General features: G+C 38.1%; 1 protein-coding gene across 7 annotated transcripts in view; it reads left to right on the forward strand.

The window, feature by feature from the left end:
* nrg2a (neuregulin 2a) overlaps positions 1-22,026 on the forward strand; it is a 95,877-nt gene that overhangs the window by 67,958 nt on the left and 5,893 nt on the right. For 2 of the 7 annotated variants that reach the window (XM_046867568.1, XM_046867574.1), the window contains exons 4-9: positions 5,955-6,075; positions 12,497-12,555; positions 17,095-17,118; positions 21,208-21,310; positions 21,462-21,597; positions 21,701-21,828. In XM_046867568.1, the coding sequence (XP_046723524.1) occupies positions 5,955-6,075; positions 12,497-12,555; positions 17,095-17,118; positions 21,208-21,310; positions 21,462-21,597; positions 21,701-21,828 (571 nt within the window). Of the gene's footprint in view, positions 1-5,954; positions 6,076-12,131; positions 12,209-12,496; positions 12,556-17,094; positions 17,119-21,207; positions 21,311-21,461; positions 21,598-21,700; positions 21,829-22,026 lie in introns of all 7 variants that reach the window. The other 5 variants (XM_046867570.1, XM_046867572.1, XM_046867573.1 and 2 more) reach the window with 5 other exon arrangements.

A 22,026-nucleotide genomic window follows, 5' to 3' on the forward strand; every position in this document is an offset into this window, starting at 1 on the left:
ACGAGTAAAACATGAAATCAGGAAGAGTTGAAATTCTGCAGGTAGAAGGTCTTTAGAAGTTCTAAAGGAAATGAGAAGACATATTGAATGATGGGTGTTGTTGTCAGATAATTTTGTGTTCCCGAGGCCCTGTTTCCGCAGGCCCAAAAATGTGGCTGTCGCTTTCTGATTGGAGTTTCATTCCAACCTATTTTATTTCGAAACATGTCTCTCAAACGCTAAAATTGGGAAAGAAAAAAGCGGGAGAGAAGCAACCAGCCAAAGTCATATTAGCATTGCACATTTAACCTCACTTGAGGACTAGGGTAACTCAAAATGCTAGCATGTTTAACAATGAATAGTAGCTAGTTGAACACACAGAGTCATCAGTTAGCGTACAAATGCAGTCTATTAATCTTTTAAGATGTGTTACCATTTTTTTGGCCCATCCATTGAGAGTGTTCTATTTTCCTATGCAGACCTGTATGAGTGATGAGACTGCTAGCAATTAGAGATAGTAAAGAAAAAAAAGCAACTAAAGTCTTCTCTCTAGAGCTCTGGTAGAGGAACCTACCAGGCTGAGTAATACTACTCTTAAAAGATCACTATAATGATGTGTCTCACTAGAGCTCTGTTGTATATTGGGTCCAATATGACCACAGCGGACCTCAGAGAGCCTTCACTCAATACAGGAAGGATGAATGAGAACATACCACTCAGCTGCTTCTATTGGCTTCTGGTCAGGTCTGCTTTGTTGCCTGTGTGTGGGTAAGGCAGCAGAGTACAGCGGTGTGCCTCTGCTGGTTCTCTGCTTGGAATTTCATGGCACATCGTGCAATAAATAGATAATAAGGTGATGAGGAAACGGCAAAGGAAAAACAGACAGATGGTGACTGGTCATGTCAAAACTTTAGCTATGTTATGTGTTAGATTCAATCCGTTTTTCTTTGGCTCTGAAATATGCTTTGTTCTCTGAACATTCAGCTCATCAGCATGTCTGAACATAACTCAAATATGCAAGAAATATGATTTACACATTTTTAAGAGCTTATCCAAATGTAGTCGAATGACAATGAACTCCTGTGGCTGCTGATGCAATAGGAAACATTTAAATTTTATCTTAAAATATAATGAATCTGAAGTTTGTGTAGCATAATACACAAACATAAATTGTGTTACACATTTTAAACATTTATACTGCATCAGAAGCAATTTTGTCCACAGTGTTTTCTGGAACCTCTATTTACTATGCATAATAAAAAACATTCATTAACATGTTTTACATAGTAAATAAAATAAAAAAAAAGGTTTTAAGCTGAACTGCAAGAAGAGCGAGCAGTTTGTACAATGTAACATACAACAGACAAAGGTTTGTGAACACCGAACCATAATGATTGTGTGTGCTTTTACAACATCCCATTACACATTTATTCCCCATTTGCTATTATAATAACCTCAACTCTTCTGGGAAGATGTTCCACTAAATTTTAAGTATGGTTGTCAGTGTGTGGTTGACAGTAAGGTCAGGTACTGATGTAGGATGAGAAGGCCTGGGAATGCAGTCAACATTCCAATTCATAAAAAAAAAAGTGTTCAGTAATGTTGAGGTTGAAGCTTTATAAAAAGCCAGTCTGGATTTTCCAACCCATATAAAGCATATCTTCATGGAGCTGGCTTTGTGCACAGGGGCATTGTCATGCTGGAATAAATTTGTCAAGTAAAAAGGGAAAAAAGCAATGCTATCGCATTCAAAGGCATCCTATACTATTATGTGCCTCCATCTTTGTGGAAACAGTTTAAGGAAGAACCACATATGACTGGAAAAGTCACATGCCCCAATACTTTTGTCCATATAGTGTTGCTTGTAAGCATTCAGTGTTAGCGTTACTAGTTTCGAAACTCTAATTGAAGGTATTTTGTGTATATAGGCAAAATGGTTCTGTTGATTTCTCCTGGGAGAAGAAAAAAAAAAAAACGAAAACTAAACTAAAACTAAAATATGTAACAGGATTAGCACATTCTAATCTACTAATTTACTAATACTAAATACGGTCTTTAACTATGAACTAGTTTATTACCGCATAAAATTAAGCAGCTAATTGTCTTCAGATGCGAGCTAATCAGTTTGCTAGTAAGCTAACTAAGGTTGAAATATTAAGGGCTAGCAAGAAAAGCTTAAATTTAGCTGTTCTGTTTTGTAGACAAGAACCTCACTACCACAGAATAATTTATTACAACCACAACATTAGCCAAATATAGCTCAAGTCAAGAAGCTTTTATTGTCATTTCAACCATATATAGCTGATGCAGTATACAGTAAAATGAAACAACGTTTCTCCTGAACCCAGGTGCTACATAAAACAACATAAAACAACAGTCACAGGATTATTATTATTACTAGCAAGCACACAAATATAAGGGCAACTGTTAGGGAATTAAAACCATCAGATGATGTTGGGCCTTAAAGTTTTTCTCTGAATTGTTGCAATTTTTGAGAGAAGAAGCTTAGTGAGTGAAAATCAGTGTAATTAATATTTAATAACATGTTAATTAATAACATGATATTTGATACTTGATTTTTTTAATATTATAAAGCCTTCAGGCTATTTTATACAGACTGTAATCAAGTATTTCTGTTTTGACATTTGAGGTGAAGTTTTGTAAACTGCCACACACCTGTACATCACTCATTAAGTTGTTTGCATTTTCAGTGATTTATTCAGTGACTTAGTTTTTTTATGTTTGAGGTCCAGCCAGAATGTTCATAGACATAATTATAAGTTGCTTGTGTTTCAATAAACTACAATTTTTACTGCATTCATCCAAGTAATTATAATTAGAAATGTATGTGTTAAGCACACACATGTTAATATACCAGTAAACAAACATGCCCTGTATCTCCATTAGTTTTATTTATTGTGCTGCGGTCATATGATTGACTGATTAGATAATCGCATACTAGTACATAATTGGCTGTTTTGTTTTGTGACACAATAGCAACTCCTCTTGTATATTAAATTAATCTAAATGATAACAAGAAACTACTTAGTTAACATGGTGTTCATATTGCAAGTACCGTTTGGAGGTCATCACTGTATGTATATTATGGTTATGTACTGGGGAAAACCAACCAACATATTTTCAGGTGCATGTAAATAAGTCAGAAAAACAGGAAACAGTTGTCCCACCATGAGGATAAGGAGTGGTGCATTAGCACTAGCAAACATGCTGAGTTCTCTCCTTCATATCCAGTCACATGCTCCATGTGAGCCAGATGTGTGCTGGTTGTTGTAAGACCATGATGAGCTCCATTTGGCGGGAGGTTAGTCATTTCTCCATTGCGAGTACACCCCTATCAATGCTTTGTTCGCTTAGAGAAAGAAGTAGCAGTCGAGAGAATACGAGCGCATTTTGTTCTTTACTGGATTTCAGAGTGACTTTGCTTTGACGTCTGTCTGCTTTGCCCCAGGCTACATTGTGTTGAGCACGAATTCCCGTCACATTCTCGGCTGTTGCGAATTTTCACACATCCATTTGCAACAAGAGAAGAAAAATTCAAGTTCATTTCTGGAGCCGAAGAAGGGTTTTATGAAGACTTAATATGTGATAGTTTTCACAGCAGATAATAAAAAGAAAAACATTCTGGAGTTTCAGATAAAGGAGCAGAATTTTATTGGCTTTTCTTTCTTGGAACGTTTCCCTTAAGCGCCATAAATGACAAATGAAATTAGAGACCTGCGTTTGGCACGTATGTGCATGTTTGACGTTATTCATTAGGACACATCACCTTTCTCAAGCACAAGCAAAGAGTGTCAGTTACTGGGAAAGTTTGGGATTTGTTGTTGCTTTCTGGATAGAAAATAGCAAACTTTGATCTTGATAAATTGTGTGTGTGTGTGTGTGTGTGTGTGTGTATGGCTGTGTCTGAGTGTGTGTGGGTTTGCATGTGTGTACTTGTCCCATTCATTTTGCAAGTCTGTATCACCCTGGCTAGTGGTCATGACACTTTCAGTAATTATTTCAATATCATTTCACACCCAGTTTACACTCATTCGGGAGACTATGCAGCTGCATGACTGCTGGGCCTGTTGATCATTGAAGAACATGTTCTCCTTACAGTTTATCCTTCAGCAATCAGACATTTGGTAAACTGAGTAATAGATTTGTGCCATTCTGAACCTGCCCCAACACAAGAGTTGATAAATGGAACTAGTATGTACCAATGGGAAATGACTTTCCCTGTCAGCTTCTTGTTTCGATTCCACAGCCAATAAACATGCGCACATGTACCCCAAGAGAGCACTGTGTATAAACTTCAACCATGTAAGAAAAAATCTCTACAAAAAAGCTACATTTTATTTCCTACTCAGTCGCATGTAGGTCTCTCATACTCATGCTTACTGGATTACACTGTTTATTTTCCGATCTAGCAGCTTCACAGCGAGGTGGAATATGTGTTCTAGGTTCGGTATTAGTCTTTTATACACTACTCATACTACGCCAGCTGTTACAGCACTTCTCCATTGTACTTCTTATTTATGCAGCAGCTGCTCCAGCTACTTATGAAATGAAACACAAACTTCTTAAAGTTATTTAAGAAGTTATTTAAGTCCTTTTTAAGTTTGTAAATTATGACTTTCCAGGATTGGTGCTGTTGGTGATGCTTAAAAATAGACTCTTAACCATCATCTATTATATTAAGCTCAGACTACTTTTAATATCTGCACTATTATTATGGGTTTTTGTTTGCATTTTTTTCCAATTCATTGCTTTATCCATGGGAGAGGAGTTCATAGGGGAGGGGGGCCTTTACTAGGGGTTGACTGTGGATTTTGCAGATGACGATATCAAGGTTGGTTTGGACTTGCTAATAAACAATTAAATAACCGAGTTTTTTAAATGTATACCGGATAAAAAAACAAACAAACATAACACTCCATGTACTAAACTTTATTGCAAAAAATACATAATTAATATAATATAACACTCTTCCTGCAGCATGCAGTCTCACATGTAAAAACAAACAGCAAATGGCATCAGATATTCACCTCTAGAGGCGACTCTAATGACAGTGGATTTTCTCAGCCAATCCAGCACCGTACGCTACCCGCAAAAACTATTGGTATGAATTTTTCCCCTTAGTCGATAGGTACAACTATTGGTGCCAGTTAATCCGCAAAACCAATGATTCGGTCGACCTCTTGCATATACAGCTATTGGCAATCACTTTATGAGCTAGAGCAGCCTCTAAAAAATTGAGATACACGTTAAAGATACAAATACTAAACTACTGTATATCCATACTGCTTTCTGGCATGCTTTTGCTGTTTTTAAAGTATAACTATATCCAATGAAAATAAAACTGGGTGACATACCATCTAACCATACAAAAGATGGTTCCCCAATAAAGAGGGTTCCAAGTAGAACCTTATAGGTGTATATCGAGCTAATTCAAAATTAATATTTTGTGTAAAGTTGAGTATTTTTTTAAATAGACAGAACTGAGTGTACATATTATACCCCAGCATGCTTGAATACAGCAATACATTAAGTCCTTTATGAATACTAAATCAACTGAGGCACATGGAGTGTTTCTGTAGTCTCTTTACGGAAATGTTTATCTTTTCACTCCGAACATCTTGAGACGCCATCAGGGCTGTTGAGATGGAGAGGAGATTTGCGACGGCGACTAAGAGGTCATTGTTGTGAAGTGAATGGCTGTTTTTATTACGCTGTTTAGATAGGCTGCTCGAAGGGATAAGATGGCCATTATGCGTGGCCAACGCGACCCGCATGAGCTAATGAATGTTATCTCGTCGGATAGCCCGCTGTGTCAAAGCCTTCTCCTTTTTTTTCCCTCGAAAATGGAGATGCTTTTAGTGGAGACTTCCATCAGAGCGATTTGCTGAGACCTGCCCGTGCGGTCGCATCTGCATCACGATGCTAACGCGATAATTGTTTGTTTTTTTCCTCAGTAACCACAGCGTTACCTCCGGGCTCGGGCCACGAAAGAAGATGCAACGAGACAGAGAAGGGATACTGTGTGAACAACGGCGAGTGTTACTTCATCCACGGTATAAATCAGCTCTCCTGCAAGTGAGTCGCTCACCCTTCTACTTTCCCACCATTGAATTTATGAAGCCTGACAGGTTTCTGTATAGATAAGGGTGAACCACAGCATTCGTTTTCCATGGCTCTGTGTACGTCATTTTGCATTTATTTACTATCATTCTCATCCTGTAAATGTACACTAATAGTAAAAACATTTTTAAACACAACTATGTAATGAATAACACAGTAACTGCATGTACAAACAAACATGCAGATACACATGTTGTTTTTTTAAGAGTATTACAGATTAAGAGTGTGCTCATTAAATATATTGTTTTGTTTGAGCACCTGAAAAAAAGGTAAATGGGATCTATCACATACATCTTGCCCTTTTTTCCCAAACCAACCCCTTCACCCCTTTTTCCCTTCATCTCCATCGTGGTTCATCAGAAGTTCACCCTTATCCCTTCTTGCTTGTCTGAGAGTCAACCGGTTGACTCACTGGTGAAGATGTTCAGAAGTCTCTCTCTCTCTCTAGCCTCTCTCTCTCTCTCTCTCTCTCTCTCTCTCTGTGATGCAAAGTGAAGATGGGCCTCTTAAACTATTCGTTTAGCGTGCGGTAGAAAATTTGTATCAGACTTCCCCAAAATGCCATGTCACACTGGTTTAAAGCTGGTGCAAATATTTACAACAGGCTAAGGCCTCTCAAAAGGTAAATAGGGTCATTGCTTACATTTTGATTTCAGTGGTAAAAAAAAAAAAAAAAATCACAGACAGCTTTTGCACAGATGCTTTTTGGTTATCTGAGGATGACTTGCTTTGAGCCGAAACAATAATTTGGCCCCTATTATAAAAACAATCTACCGCTGACTAAAGGCATTGAGTAGCTGTTTATTGGGTACTTTGGACCAGGTCCAGGACTCTTGTTTTTGCAAGTGTGCATATCTAAACATACATGTATATAAATGCTGTTAATATACTGTATATTTATATGTGGCTACAGAACAAAAACGTGAAAACTATACAGTTAATATACATGCTATACTTTATTTTGTACACTAATGGTACAAAAACTAAACCAGGCAAAAATGTTTTAACGAAGTACTTTCAGTGCTGTTTTAGAAGCATCATTTACACTAGTCTGCATTAATTTGACTGTTGCTATGAAACAAATTTTACTATTTTATTTGTATAGTTTAGTCATTTTATCAGTATTTGTAGGTGAACAATTTAATACACATATAATTGTCACTTTTTCTTTTGAAAAAATATCCTTTATTACTTGATGTAAAAAATAAAGTGAAGTAAATGTCACTTGTAAGAAACTGTCATACATTTAAAAGGAAATAAATTAAAGACCACAGAATCCTGGACAAAAAAATTGCTACAAGGTACATGTTTGCACTGTCTGTGGCATACATATAAGATTCTAGTCCTAAAATGCTGTAATGAATGTGCTCTGGTTTCCTAAGACTTCCTCACAGTATTTACAGCTCCAGCCTTATTGTGCATACAGTTTATATGTATATACAATATATGGGCAAATGTTTGTGGACACCTGACCATAAGATTCATATATGCTTTTTGAACACCCCATTCCACATTTAGTCCCTATTTGCTGTTTTATCAAACTGCATTATTTTGGGGAGATGTTTCACTAGATTTTGGAGTGTACCTGTGGAGATTTGTGCTTATTTGGCCACAAGGGTGTTAGTAAAGTAAGATACTAATGTACACTGAAGAGGCCTGGGGTGCAGTCAGTGTTTTAGTTCTTCCTAGAGGTGTTCATTAGGGTTGGACTTAGAGCTCTATAGCAGGCCACTCAAGATCTTTCACTCTAACCTATGTTTAGCAGATCTTCATGAAGCTGGCTTTGTGGACAGGGGAATTTTCTTGCTGGAACAGGTTTAGGTCTCCTAGTTGAAGTTAAGGGATAATGCAATGCCTCGGGACACAAAGACATCCTATACAACTGTGTAGCTCCAACTTTTGGTAAAAGTGTGGGGAGGAACTACGTAGGTCAGGTGTCGCAATACTCCATATAATGTTTCGATACATCTGACTGTATGTGTGTGTGTTTGTGTGTGTTTGTGCTTGTGTGTGAGTTTGTGTATGTGTATGTGTGTGTGTGTATATGCATGTGCTGGCTGGAATACTGCTCAGCAAGCAAGCATCAGAGACACGACTGCAACGGCCATTCAATACGCTGTGTACAAATTGGAGGGAGCAATAACTCAATTGCTGCAGCTAATTCACTCATGGGGGAGTTACAGGTCCAGAAAAGTCAGATAATGCAGTCAAGGCCTGCAGGGAATTGTTGCCCAAAGCCATCTCGTTCAATATAGGCCAGGCTTGTGTGGGTATTATTCACTAGCTGAACAAGTCCAGCGGACAGCCTGCCTCATATTTATGCCCTGGCTCTTTCACTTTGAAATATAAAGTTACACACACACACACACACACACACACACACACACAAACAAACACACACATATACACATAAACAAAAAAACACACACATCTGCAGAGGGAAGCAGGGGATAACGGATGATCTCGGCCATAATTATTTGCCTGCTGTGAAGGTGCAGAGGTGTATTTCATGGTGTGGTGTGTGTGGAGCCTGCCACACATGGACAGTGTTGTCACACGGCGTGGAGATAAGGAGAGGACACAAGCCAGCAAGCAAGGAGATTTATGGGCCGGCGCACAGAGATCTATTACACAACCTGTCTGATCTGAATGAAGCACTTTTTCTGGGTCTTCTGTAATAAATCCGATAGCAGGCACAACGTCTGTCAGTTCCCAAGCAAACAGTGAAGTGAATTGGCCAATATATCACATGTTATGCATTAGGACAATATTAAAAAAGGATTGCAGATGATATACGTAATGTCTTTAAATAATATAGTTGAAATGTAGGTTGTGTGCAGTGCATCAAACATCGTGCAGTGATTATAAATATATTATCAAGTATCAGTATCAATTGTAATCGTTGGGTTATGTAAGAGAGTCACATCAACTCCAAACTGACATCTTTGCTCAGGCAAAGCACTTTTTAAATCAGGTAATCAGCATGTTACCCCAGCCACTCTTAGTGCCGGTCCCAAGCCCGGATAAATGGGGAGGGTTGCGTTAGGAAGGGCATCCAGTGTAAAAACATGTGCCAAATCAAACATGCGGATGATCCGCTGTGGCGACCCCTAATGGGAGAAGCCGAAAGAAAGTTTTAATCAGCATGTTTGTGGTAAAACTAGCAAAAATTAGGTGTTTACACACTATGGAAAAGCATGATCCATGTTAGCTAATTGAAGACGTCACTACTATACTATTACCAGATATTCAAATATCCAAATATTCAACTCAAGTAAAAGTACTGTTACTTCTATGAAATTTTACATGTAAAGTTACCGGTCTAAAAATCTACTCAAGTAAAAGTAAAAAATTGCTTACAAAGTAGTAAAATTTACTCCGAGTAAAATTTAACAAGTTTCTTTTTTAACGGTGGGGGTGGGGTATCCTAGTACAGTTTATAATAATGAGAGAAATTGCAAATGCAGATTCGAAACTCAGACAGTAAATGCACGCATTGAACAACTTTCAATTCAACTGCATTTTGCTTTCAGCCGGGTCTGCCTTCTGCCATCTTCCTTTCTTGTGAGTTTAGCACGTTTGTTCTCCTGCCCATTAATCAATCAGTGCAGTAGTTTCCCGGTAGCATTTTTTTCCCCTCCTTGCATTATTTTTATTTATTTATTTTATTTTTTATGGATATGATTTAAAATTTAGTACAATACTTCAAACAATACATACTTGAGTAAAGTAAAATCATCGTTAAAAAAACTACTTTTAAAATTCGAAGTACACAAAAAAAAGACCACTCAATTACAGTAACTCAAGTAAATCTAATTTGTTAATTTCTACCTCTGGCATTATATAGCTATCCCATGCTAGTGGATCGTCTGGAAAGAAACTGGAAGATTTTTGGAGGATTGTTTGGTTCACACCTAGCACCAAATTTATGTTTTGTTTTTTTTATTTAATGTGGGGTGGCCGAATGATTTAAGGATTTGACTGAATCAGAGCAAGAAAATCACAGGACACAGATGTTGCAGTGCTCTTTAAGTTAGGACGGACTACTCCTTTTTTCTGGGTCAGGACACTGGTCCCAACTCCCCACAGTGTTAAAGTGACCCAGAGTCGGCCTGCAAACTGTGCCAGACCTTGTTTCTCTTTTTTAGCTCTTGGATAAAACCCATACATTACCGAATGAAGTCTGATCTAGCTCACTGTTTCCACCATTGGAAATGTGGTTCACAGTACAGGAACTTATCTGTATACTTGATTAATCTGGATGAATTGTGGGTTAATGGTGGAGTGAGACAGAGAAGCTCTGCTTGTATTTGATGAAAGACAAAAGGGACGACATTTGGTGTCAGCGCTGCATGTAGGTTTTTTTGATGAAGTGGATAGGCACCTGTGTAAATACCAGGATCCTGAGAAGTTGCTGGGCAAGCAGTTTTACAAGAACTTGGGCATACAGAATGTTTACACAGATCCAATATGGACCATCTCGGCGAGATTAGAGTGTAACGTGAACATCTTGTTCTGTTTTGTAGAAGAAGAAGTTGAAAAAAGGGGAGTGTGTATAATCTGTGTGTATGGTGACTTTTAGAAACCATAGGTGATTCGTCGAGGCTCTTGTGGATGCCAGACAGTTCGCTGTTAAATATTAACAGCCCAAGCTTTTAGCATACCAGTTTGTGACATGGCTCTAGAAGAGCGAAAAGAAAAACTTAAGGTCCCATCTTCAGACTTTTTACATACACTATAAACTTTGCCTTAAAAGCCATGCATGTACTGTAGGATACATGTGCAGTGTCTCAGTGCTCACCTCAGAGCACTGAGACAATTAATAAAAAGGTCCTGAAAGAGAGAAAGAAAAACACAGTAAGTGGATCTGCAGCCTCCTCTCTGCCGAACAAGTTGAGAGAAGGAGGCTCTGCAGATCAAGTGATGGTTGAAGAGAACATGCTTGCCCTTTGTCTTTGTCACACACATCGAAGCCACGTTCATCGGTGAATCAGAAATTAGCTGTGTGGAAACATTAGCCAAACAGGAGTAATGCTCATTATGCACTGATGAGCTTTAATTTGTTTACCAGAACAACACCAATAGAAATAATTGGCCAATCAAATGCATGAATGGAAATCATGACAGAATCACTGCTCTGTGTTTGAGACAAACACACATTGGCTCCTGAACTTAGAACTCCGGCCAACAAATGTTGACATGTTGCATAGTTCCAAATTTGACATTCTCTACATTAAAATCAGAGCTTGAAATGAATGTTTCTTCTTCTATTTAAAAAAATAGGATTTCATTACATTTGATTGGTTATTTGTGCTAGAACAGGTGACACTTTTTCCCAATAGTCAGATGTGTTTTGGTGCCCAGTGCACTTCCAGCTCCTGGCTGTAAAGAGTGAAACTAAATATGGTCATCTGCTTGTGTTACTCATTGACCTGGATTTTTGAGCAACTGAAATGCTTTGAAAAGCTCTCCATTGTTGTAAAGAGGTTGTAAGGTTATTTATCCTTCCTTTCAGATCTAATTGGCCCATCATTTCTCCTTTGACTTCATTCAGGAACTGCTGACCACCACTCATCTAATGGTTTTTGTTTTTTGGACAATTCTCTGTGAACTCTTTAGTGTAAGACGAAAACATCCCAGGAGATCATCAATTTTGAAAATATTTAAACCAGCCAATTTGATACTAACAAAAATTCTACAGTTAAAGTCAATAAGATCACACTTTTCCTGATGTTTGATGTGAAAATTAAGCTCTTTAGCAGCATCTGCACGGGTTTATGCACTGCATTGCTGCCTTGTGATTGGCCGATAAGAAATTGTCATGAATGTTCCTATAAAAGTGCCCAGTCAAAGGTTTATTTAGTTCACAGATAACAGGTGTTTATTTCAAGCCCTGATTACCACGCATTATGACCAAATTAGCGCTAACGCATCGAGTTCAACCAGATGAAATCCAGAATGCATAATGTATATGTGTTATTATGTCACCTTGTCCCCCTCTCCTCCCCCAGATGTCCAAGTGGATACTTCGGGCCGCGGTGCTTACAGCCGGAGCCCCTACGGCTGCGCATGCCCAAACCTACTGAAAGTATGTTGACTTGAGAAGCAGAGCTTCACACAGAGGACCGGTGTCCTGCTGTCACCACTTCTGTGTCTCTACTGTCCTGTGTCCCAGAGGTGCTGACAGTGGGACTCTTTGGCCTCTGCGATTCATGATGCTGCTCTTGTTCTAATTTCATGTTTTTTCTGCTTTCTTCTCTCTTTCCCCCCCTTTTTTTGCCTCTCTTTCTGTTGCTTTTTCTCCTCTCTTTATGTTTTATTCCTCCTTCTTGCCCCTTTCTGTCTCCCTTTCTGTGGTTTTGTTTCCTTCCATCAGGTGTCCAAATGACTTTACTGGCGATCGCTGTCAAACCTACGTTATGGCCAGTTTCTACCGTATGTCCATTTCTTTTTCCTGTCTGTCAGTGCTGCATGCAGGAGCTGCTGTGTTATGAGCTCCTTGTTACTTTCTAATTGTGGATGCTCTGCTACTTTGTTCTAACCGACCGACTCAGTTATGTTATCCCATTCAATGAACAATTGACCCTCCATGCATCACATTTTACTGATCAGTATTACATTTTTATATAATAATCCAAAAAAACCTATTAGTTAACAGAATAAATCATATGCATGGTACCTAGTTTGAGTGCATGAGTTTCATTACAGGAAAATCAAATACTTTCATGCTAAACCATTATTAGATTACTAATTGGTATTGTGTATGCAGTTCTGAAAAAAGTGTATTTATATATAACAGAAATTGGACTGTTGCATCTTAAAATTTATGAAAGCAAATAACAAGTACTAACTATCTATAAATACCTGTATAATATACCTGTGTGGGATCAAACTGCGAAAAATATTAGATTAAATATATAAGTGACTGGACAACTTATGCTTAAAAAATATATATATAGAACTTTTAAGTTTTTAAACAATTTCAATGCTTTTGCTTTTATTAAATTTATGGAAGTGATGATCTGATTTTAAATTCAGAATAAGGTGCTTGGGATGAGACAGACGAAAGAGAAAGTGTTAGCAGAACTGTCCTTATGTAATTCTATTTAACGTTCCAACACTAGAGCAAAACAGTATGGAAAAAAAGTTATTATGGTTGCTTTCCAGAAAAGTTTCCCAAAAGTGTTATGCAAGTACAATGAAGTGGAGACTGAGACACATGTTTACTTTGATTAGGATTTTTGAACAAAAAGGTCTCATCTGCAAACAGAATTACTAAAGCAATAAAATATGACTGTGTATGCTGTTATTAAAAAAATAATCAAATAGGGTGGTGTCACTTACACCTCTCAGCAACCTTGATTTTATTACTCCTTTTTTGAGGGTAATATGACCCAAAATTGCAGCTTGATATGTTATCAAACATACTAAATAGAATTTTCTCAGTCTGTAAATCTCTCCTATGTAGGAACAGCTTTACCTCTGACTATTACAAAGTGCTGACACTGAAGACTCCTTCTATAAATGCAAAATAAATATTTCCTCACAGATTTACTACATCGGTAGTACAAACATGTTTTAAATCTATGCAGTCCCGTTATACTGCCTTACAAGATATTAAATTAATGAACACCTTCTGACCAATCAGATTTAAGAATTCAGAAATCTTATTTGAAAAACAGCTATAAATAAATGTTTTAGGGATGTGCTCTACAGAGAAGTTATTCACGGAATTTGTCATCGAAGACCCCTTATGTGAGTCTTATGTAAGCAGGTAGCTACAGATTCCCCCTGAATTGTTTGCCTAAGCTGTAAAAAAGACATTGTGACAGAATTAACAGTAGCTCATTAATAGCTTAAAAAAAATTGTTGCAGAAAACTGTGCTAAACAAAATGTCAAAATTATCATACTGTAGTTGAAAAAAAATACTTGTCAAATGCACATGACTGGAACCCAAGTATAATCATGTCCTACAGTTCATCCTTCATTTTGTTCAGACTTGAATACTAGGCCAAAATGGTCTATATCGTTTAAGCAAACATGCCAGTGTTGTTACGGCCTTGGCGTCCATATGCAAAGCTTTTCGTAGAAACGTCTGGAATTGGCGGCTTGATGACGTGCACTCGTCATCAGTTGAAAGACTTTTGAATATCTTTAGAGGAAGCTCAGGTATTGTGGATTTAAAAGCACAAAACAACCAAGCTTTCATACCATTCCCTTGCACAAGGCAAACTCATTTGTGTGAAATACACCATTGGAGATTCTTTTATTCATATAAGCTCCCCTCCAGGGGGAAATCTTACAAAAACTCTCTATACCCTCTCTTCCCATCCTCCCTTCCTCTTCCATGTCTAGTTCCTTGACCATCCCCCTAATTATATAGACAGTTAATAGCATCTCTTCCCTGGGCTAACTTGCTTTAACCCCACTACACACAACTATTCCTTCCTCACATGTCCATCAACTGCGGAATTAGTCCCAGAAGAAGGAGGAGCAGAAAGAGAACTTGGCTTTGACAGTTCGTGGCCGTAGGCTGTTGGCTCTTACATGAGGCCGTTGTTCACACAGAACCATGGCTTTGTGCTCTCATCAGCGTTGCTATGCTGGCACTGTTTACCTTTCAACATGACCCTGGTGTTAACACATGTTTATTTGCAAGAGGACAGCAGATAAATCACGTCAGGATGGATGCAAACAAACCTGCGAGGATGAGGAGTTTATGGAACAGTACCCAGTTTAAAAAACAGATTTCCTCTCCAAATAAAAGAATAAAGGAGGTATAATTTATGAAATGACGTCTAGGAGGCACAGAAGCGAATAGTATAATTTGACATAGGGCCTATTAACGTGTCATGTTTTGTCTTGACGCTGGATTTATAACAGTAGAATGGTTACCTTTGTTCAGGTCACCTATCAAGTCTTTGCACGTTAGTTTTTGTTACTTCATGCTCAAATGCCAGGTCTTTCTTTTCTGTGCAGAGTTTGGGAGGTCTGGAGTTATGTTGAAACAGTGAGACATCTTCACTGCTACAGTGTCACACTCTGCATATAAAACACCTCCAGTACAGGCTGTCAGTGGGGTTAGAAATATCACCAGTGCTGTTGATGCAATCAGATCGAAATTTCAGGGTAATGTGTCTGTGCCTCATTCAGAAGCATTGGAGTTGTGGAAAATGGGAGTCCTTTCTCTTCTAACAGGCGAATGACATGGACTAGCTTGAAAATTCATCATCTTATATTTACTGTCATTGACCATGCAGATGATTCTATATGAAGAACCCAAGCACTAACATCCTCCTCCAGAAACATCTGCGTCACCATAACAGACATGATTCATTATTCCAGCCTGCCAAGTAGAAAAATCAAGACTGTATGTCTGTCTGGATAACGCCTTGTGGAAACTTAATTGGCTTCAATCAAATGGACAGAAACATCTAGGCAGGACAGTATTGGTCCATGCATTGGTCCAGTTGTTCTAACAGCTGTGGAAATTTGCAGCAGCCTATTTACGTTCAGCCATCCCGAGAAAGCCGACAGATGAACTCCTCCCACAGCCACCCAGTGGGATGAGACGTTAGAAGCGGATGCATGTTGCTCTGATACAACTGTCATTGTCCAATCAATTTCTCAGATCCCGAAATAGAAAAACATGACATCATCGTGGAACTATCCAAAATTTGTCACGCTTGCTGTAACAATGCTGTGCAATACTTTGCAATATTTACAGTATATTTAATAAAACATCCTCATTCAAGGATTTTAGATGATAATTGGTAACATTGGTACATTTGAAATTCAAATAATATTTAGAGAATCTTTTGGATTTCACGAATATGTTGAAAATAAGACTTGGATTCCAGTCAGGTGGATTTCTATAAGTTCACAGAAAGTTTTCCAATATTACCCATGAACCAATATTATGTTTGATTTAGTAATAATACTTGCATGCGATGTGACATTAAAAATAAAGACTACAGTAACTAAATTGTAACAGCAGCAAGTTTAAAAGGCAGTCTTTCTAATCGCAGAGCAAGCTATGGAATTTTTAAACAGAGCACAGGGAATAAAATTGTGTAGCTCGCATTTATAAAGAGCTGTATAGCGTCGCTGTATATATCTCCACAATCTTAACCTCATGAGGTTATGGTGCTTGTCTGATTGTGGTGAACATAGCATAAATCATACCCTGTTTTGATCGGGGACAACATTAATTAAGCCAAAAAGAAACAAACTGAGGCCCAAGTATTTCTGAGACAGTGGTTATGCAGTTAACTTGTTCACCTGTAACAGCATGTTCTTGTTCAGTGATCACAGAGTGTTCCAAATTTGCACCGCAATTGATGATTAACCCTTAAAAAAAAGCATTATGTGTTTATGTTTTTAAATGTATGTAATATTTGTATTTGTGCACCAAAAGGTAAGGTTGTTAAGATAAAACTGATATTAATCATTTGTAACATGCATTCCTGAACTCTTTTTCTATAGATACAGTTTAATTTCTGTCATTAATATAACATTAACCGTTAAAATAACTAATCTTAGAGTTCCTCCTATAATAACATAATAAACCTTATAATAAAAAAAAAAAAAAATATATATATATATATATATATAGAAAGAAAAAAATAAACTAACAATAATGCACTCGAATGGTTAATATACCAAACACAAATATGCACCCTGACTATAAGGTGATTATGACCATTTCCTCCCTTTTAATCTAGAAGTGCTGTCTATCCTATAGGGAAGTGTATAGCATGCCTGCATGCTCGAGCATGCTCTAACAGCTTGCTGTTGACATAATATTCCGGTGCTTATAAGCGCACTCGGCTACAAACATTGTTCCTCTTTTACTGCTTGACTCGCCCTTCTCACGCCACTCACGCAATGCACACGTGTTGGAAATATCCGCCTCTTAAACTTTGTTCTGTTGTGTTTCTTTCCCTCTACCTGTCACCTTCCTGTCACGGCAGAGTCTCTTGGAATTGAATTTATGGGTATGGACTGATTCCTCTTTCACCGTTTCACTTCTTAAGTAGATCTGTGTAGATCCGGCTGTGTTCGCCAGACCTCAGTCGCTTTCCTTTTATTTTTTTTTTTAGAAGCGATTGAACTTGTTCGATTAACATGATCGACCTGTCTGTCAACACTCGCTGTGTAGTAATATAACCCCTTTTTCCTGGTGTCAGCATGAGAATTGCTATCTGCAGCCCTCGTTCTGTTAGGGAAACACATGATGGGGATTGTAGTGGCGACCTGACTTTTTTTTTAAGAAATCGAAAACAATTTTTTTCATGCATACAAAAAAATTGCTGCATTTTTAGCATCAGCAGATTGAAGAAAAAATTTTCACTATTTAATTAGTTACTGATACTATAATGTGCATATGATTGTTAATCATTTTGACACATTTGATTGTACTGGGAAAAGAACAGAAAACCTGTTTTAATACAAACTCAAATGTAACAAACCAGAAATGTAAATGTTTTAAGAAGCTTTTTTATTACTGGGGTTCGTTCTGGGTGCTTGTGTTTTCCTTACAGTTTTTGGTATCCATTCAGGGTGTTAAACAGTAATGCTATTTGTAAAACCAACACACTGGGGAAAACCCAAAGATTCTGGCGCTGACAGTTCCTCAACTTCATTACTACATCTCTCAAAGTCAGTATTATTCTCAATATTGGTTGGACTACAGTACAGGGGCAAGATATACCGGCCAAACCCAAATTGGCAAAAGCTTTTATAAGTCTTGACAAGAGGGCATTAGTCAGGAAATTGGTTAGATGTCGGCCTGAATACTTTTTAATCAAATTTAGACAGGTGTTGGGTTTGTTTGTACCTGCCCAAGAAATATATTAACTTTAGACAGTTTTTTTCTTTTTAAACAATGCATTAAAAAAATTATAACTTAATTTAGTAGTTCAATTCACCTTCAACACCACCACTAAGCTTCCACTGCTGGGCCCTCGAACAAGGCCCTTAACAGTCAACTGCTCAGTTGTATGAATAAGAAAAATTCAATTTTCCATTAAATGACAATGCACAAAGACAGCTCCATGGCCTGCTATAGAGCTTTGACCTCAACCCTCTTGAACACCTTTGGGATGAATGACTGTAGCCTGGCCTCTTTACCCTACATCAGTAACTAACCTGCCCTTGTGGCTAAACAAGCACAAATCTCCACATGCATACTCTAAAATTTAGTGAAACATCTTCCCAGAAGAGTGAAGGTTGTTATAACAGCAAATCAGGACTAAATGTGTAACAAAATGTTCAAAAAGCACATACAAATCTTATGGTTAGATGTCCTCAAACTGTTGTCCATAGAGTGTCTCCACCAGATGCCTATAATATTTATTATAATAATAATTTGTGTCTGTTTGGTACACTTTTTACCTCTTCATTCTAGTTACATTCTAGTAAACACACAGCCTCCGCTCTATGTAAAGACAAAATTACAAACAACTCTAACTCAGCGATTAAAAAAATATATAACAAAAATATGCCACAAGTGGCCTCAGACATCTATTTAAAGTGATTAATAAATGAACAAACAAACAAAAAATCTGTTCTTTTCCCAGTAAAGGTAAACATTTAGAAATGTTTCCTTTAATTCCTCAAAATTTAGCTGAAAAAAAGTGTATTCTATTTAATAAAACATGCCATAAAATACAAACTGGTATTTTTTTTTAGAACTTGTAATCCAAGTTTGTTTCTCCTCCATTTGGAGAAATATAAGTAAATTGACCACCTGTGATCTTTTGATCGTCCTGCGTATGACACAGGGGATTTTGAGTAAACCTCGCACAGCCTGTTATTTACCTCTTAGTAAACAAGAGAAGATCTTCAAGTGAATTTGTTTGTGTAGCAGGGCTAAGAGCATAATTACAATCCCACCTGTCTGGTTTAAACCCTAGCTGTGTCACCTGCTAGTCATCCTCGCTCACGCACGTTTCGCTCATCAAAGCCTCTCCAGTCCGTGCGCGATCATGCTATCAGACGTCATCCCTTTTTTAAACGACCGCCTTGTTTACCAAACACCAGATGAAATCCTGCTGGCTGGATTATGCCTGCATCCTCTGTTGTTTTGATTTGGAACTGGATGCTGGGTCATGGCAGGGGGGATGCAGGAGAACGAGCGGTCTAAGTAATGGAAAGTTTTTCCCCAGCTCTCATAAAAATGTGAACGAGTGCTGCAGATAATAGCCTGGTCTCATTTCTTCAGGCATAACTGTTAGATTTCTGACAATATATGCACTTTCCCCTCTTTCATCATCCTTGTTTTTTTTATCTTCTATAACTTTCTGTCTTCGTGTTTTTCTGTCTCTGAAAAAAAAAAACCCTTCTAACTTTTTTCCCACTGCTCTGTCCCACAACTCATACTCCATGTGTTGTTTCATTCGAAAAATTGGACACCATCTCTGTTTTTGTTTTGCTGTTCCTGGTTGTGTTTTTAAAGAATTAAAATGTACTCTTTATGTTGTAAATAGCATGCCAGACTCCATTTGTGCACTGGTTATGTTGTTGTTTATATGTTCTTTTATAGATATGCCTGTTTTCTTTTACCAAAGCTGCTTGTTTCTCTTGGAAATGACCTGTTCTAAGATGTATATAAACTCGTCCTTAAGTGGTGAATCAATTTACATGTCCAAAAAATAAAAAAAAAATAAAAATAATTTTTTCTCTCTGTCAATAAGCACAGGCAAAAAAAGAGACAAAACCCCAACAAAATTCTGCTTTTTGTTTGCTCTTTACGCTCTGCAGTCAAGGTTGCCTGATGGGTTAAAAATCAGCCTAGACTGCCATCTGACCAAATTAACTAACAGCAAAATACTATTTACTATCATATGGCAAGAAATATTAGCCGTTAAGTCTTTAAGACTCTATGAGCCTATTAGTCTTTGAAGCACATCACAGCTGGATCATATCATTATTAATTATTACAAGTTTCCCTCAGCTGTGGAAATCCTCTTCTGATAAACTCCATGTGGCCGTTCAAAGGAGCACTTCCAAGAGAAACACAAAAGGCAATTTTTTCCCCTCTCTCATTCTTTTTTTTCTCTTTTTCTTTTTTGATCATTCCGCATGATTTATGTCCAGTCGGTTTGCCTCATTTTGAACTACAGTTGACTTTATATGCTGCCATAGTAAAAAAAAAAAAAAAAAAAAAAAAAAAAAGTGTGTAATTAACCACACCACCGAGAGTCCCAACCTGCACCTCTGATTGCATATGTTCCATTATGTAATCTCAGGTAGCACAACCAGCATTGCATAGTTGAATCTGTATTTGTGCTGGTAGATCTCCACTGATGCCCCCCAGCATGAAGCAGGCTGTGCTATAAATTAATCTGAAATGAATACCCTCAAGTGGACGAAAAACATCAATAGAATCAGAGAGGCAGGTTCGTCAGTGCCTGCAGGGATTCCCTTTTAGCGCAATGTGATCCATCCTCACATCCATGGTAATGATGCGCGTATGGCTCACCCAAGCATTTTCCACTGCTGAGCTGGCCCATTAGAGAGATGCGAGGAAGGCTTAGGCATGTCCCACAGCTGAAATTAACTCTTATTCTCATATGGCTAAATCAGTGTGTGGATCTCGGCTATACTGCAGAGTCATGCTCTGTTGCCATTGTACCTACAACGAGGACCTTCCTGTAGTAGTGGGAAAGCCGGAGGTGTGTAAAGATTTGGCTAATATGATCAAAACAAACAAGTTTATGAGGAAATCGCTGATGTGTTTTAAAGTCTAAACCATACGGTGCATCAGTGCAAATGGACCCATTTCATAATATTCTATATATGATTTTGGATTGGGAATTTAATTCAAATTAGAGCCAACTCAATAGCCGTACGTAAAGTGTGAGGTTGAACAGAGGAAAGAACAACCTGGAAAATGCTTCTACATCATTTTTCTATTATAAATAATAAAAGTTTCATAATGTGGTATTTCTGGCAAATTTCCCCAACCCTCATTGAGGCATAATTCCCCAGAGCAGCAGTGCAAAATAGGTTTATGAGGTTGATGCTGACATGCTGATGCTGAGACACTGACGGTTATATGTTTGTGTGTGGGTGTGCTACAGAGGCAGAGGAGCTCTATCAGAAGAGAGTCCTGACAATCACAGGCATTTGCGTGGCTCTGTTGGTGGTGGGCATTGTGTGCGTGGTGGCCTACTGCAAAACCAAGTAAGTACCATTGTCATTCCTTTACCGTAAATTTAATTCAGTCCAGCGCCCTTCGTGCTGAAGTGCCTACTGCTCTGCTCTATTGAGTGTGTGATGTGGTGAATGTGACTCTAAATCAGTTTCTAAAAAAAGTGACGCTGCCTCACTATAGCCTCCCCCCTAGGAAACAGAGGAAGAAGATGCACAATCACCTGAGGCAGAACATGTGTCTGGATCACCCTAATCGCAGCCTGGCCAACGGGCCCAACCACCCAGGCCCTGGCCCTGAGGAGATTCCCATGGTGGATGTAGGTCTTATTTTTACAAACACACTTTGTCACGATGTCAGACACTTTTCTAGAACACACTGGAGCCTGTTTTGTGATCGCTGAAAGTATGTGTTTTTTCTAGTATATCTCAAAGAATGTCCCAGCCACCGAGAGAGTAATGAGAAGTGGAGCGGAGGAGTCGTTTGCCGGCAGCCATCATTCTTCCAGATCCCAAAATTCCTCCACTCGAGCCCACTCCTCCACAAACAGGTACACTCATCACATTAGTGTTTTTTTAACATTGTTTACTCATTAGCGCAAAATTTATCCGCGCATTTCTTGTATTATATAATCTAACAAACACACCGTTTTCATTATCTGACCAGTCACAGGTTCCAGAGCCTTTTTTTGTTTGTTTTTATTTTTCTTAAATCATTGACTTAAGCCAAAAAAACATGACAGCGGATA

Source organism: Silurus meridionalis, chromosome 15 (genome assembly GCF_014805685.1).
Source record: "Silurus meridionalis isolate SWU-2019-XX chromosome 15, ASM1480568v1, whole genome shotgun sequence".
NCBI classification, from domain to species: domain Eukaryota; kingdom Metazoa; phylum Chordata; class Actinopteri; order Siluriformes; family Siluridae; genus Silurus; species Silurus meridionalis.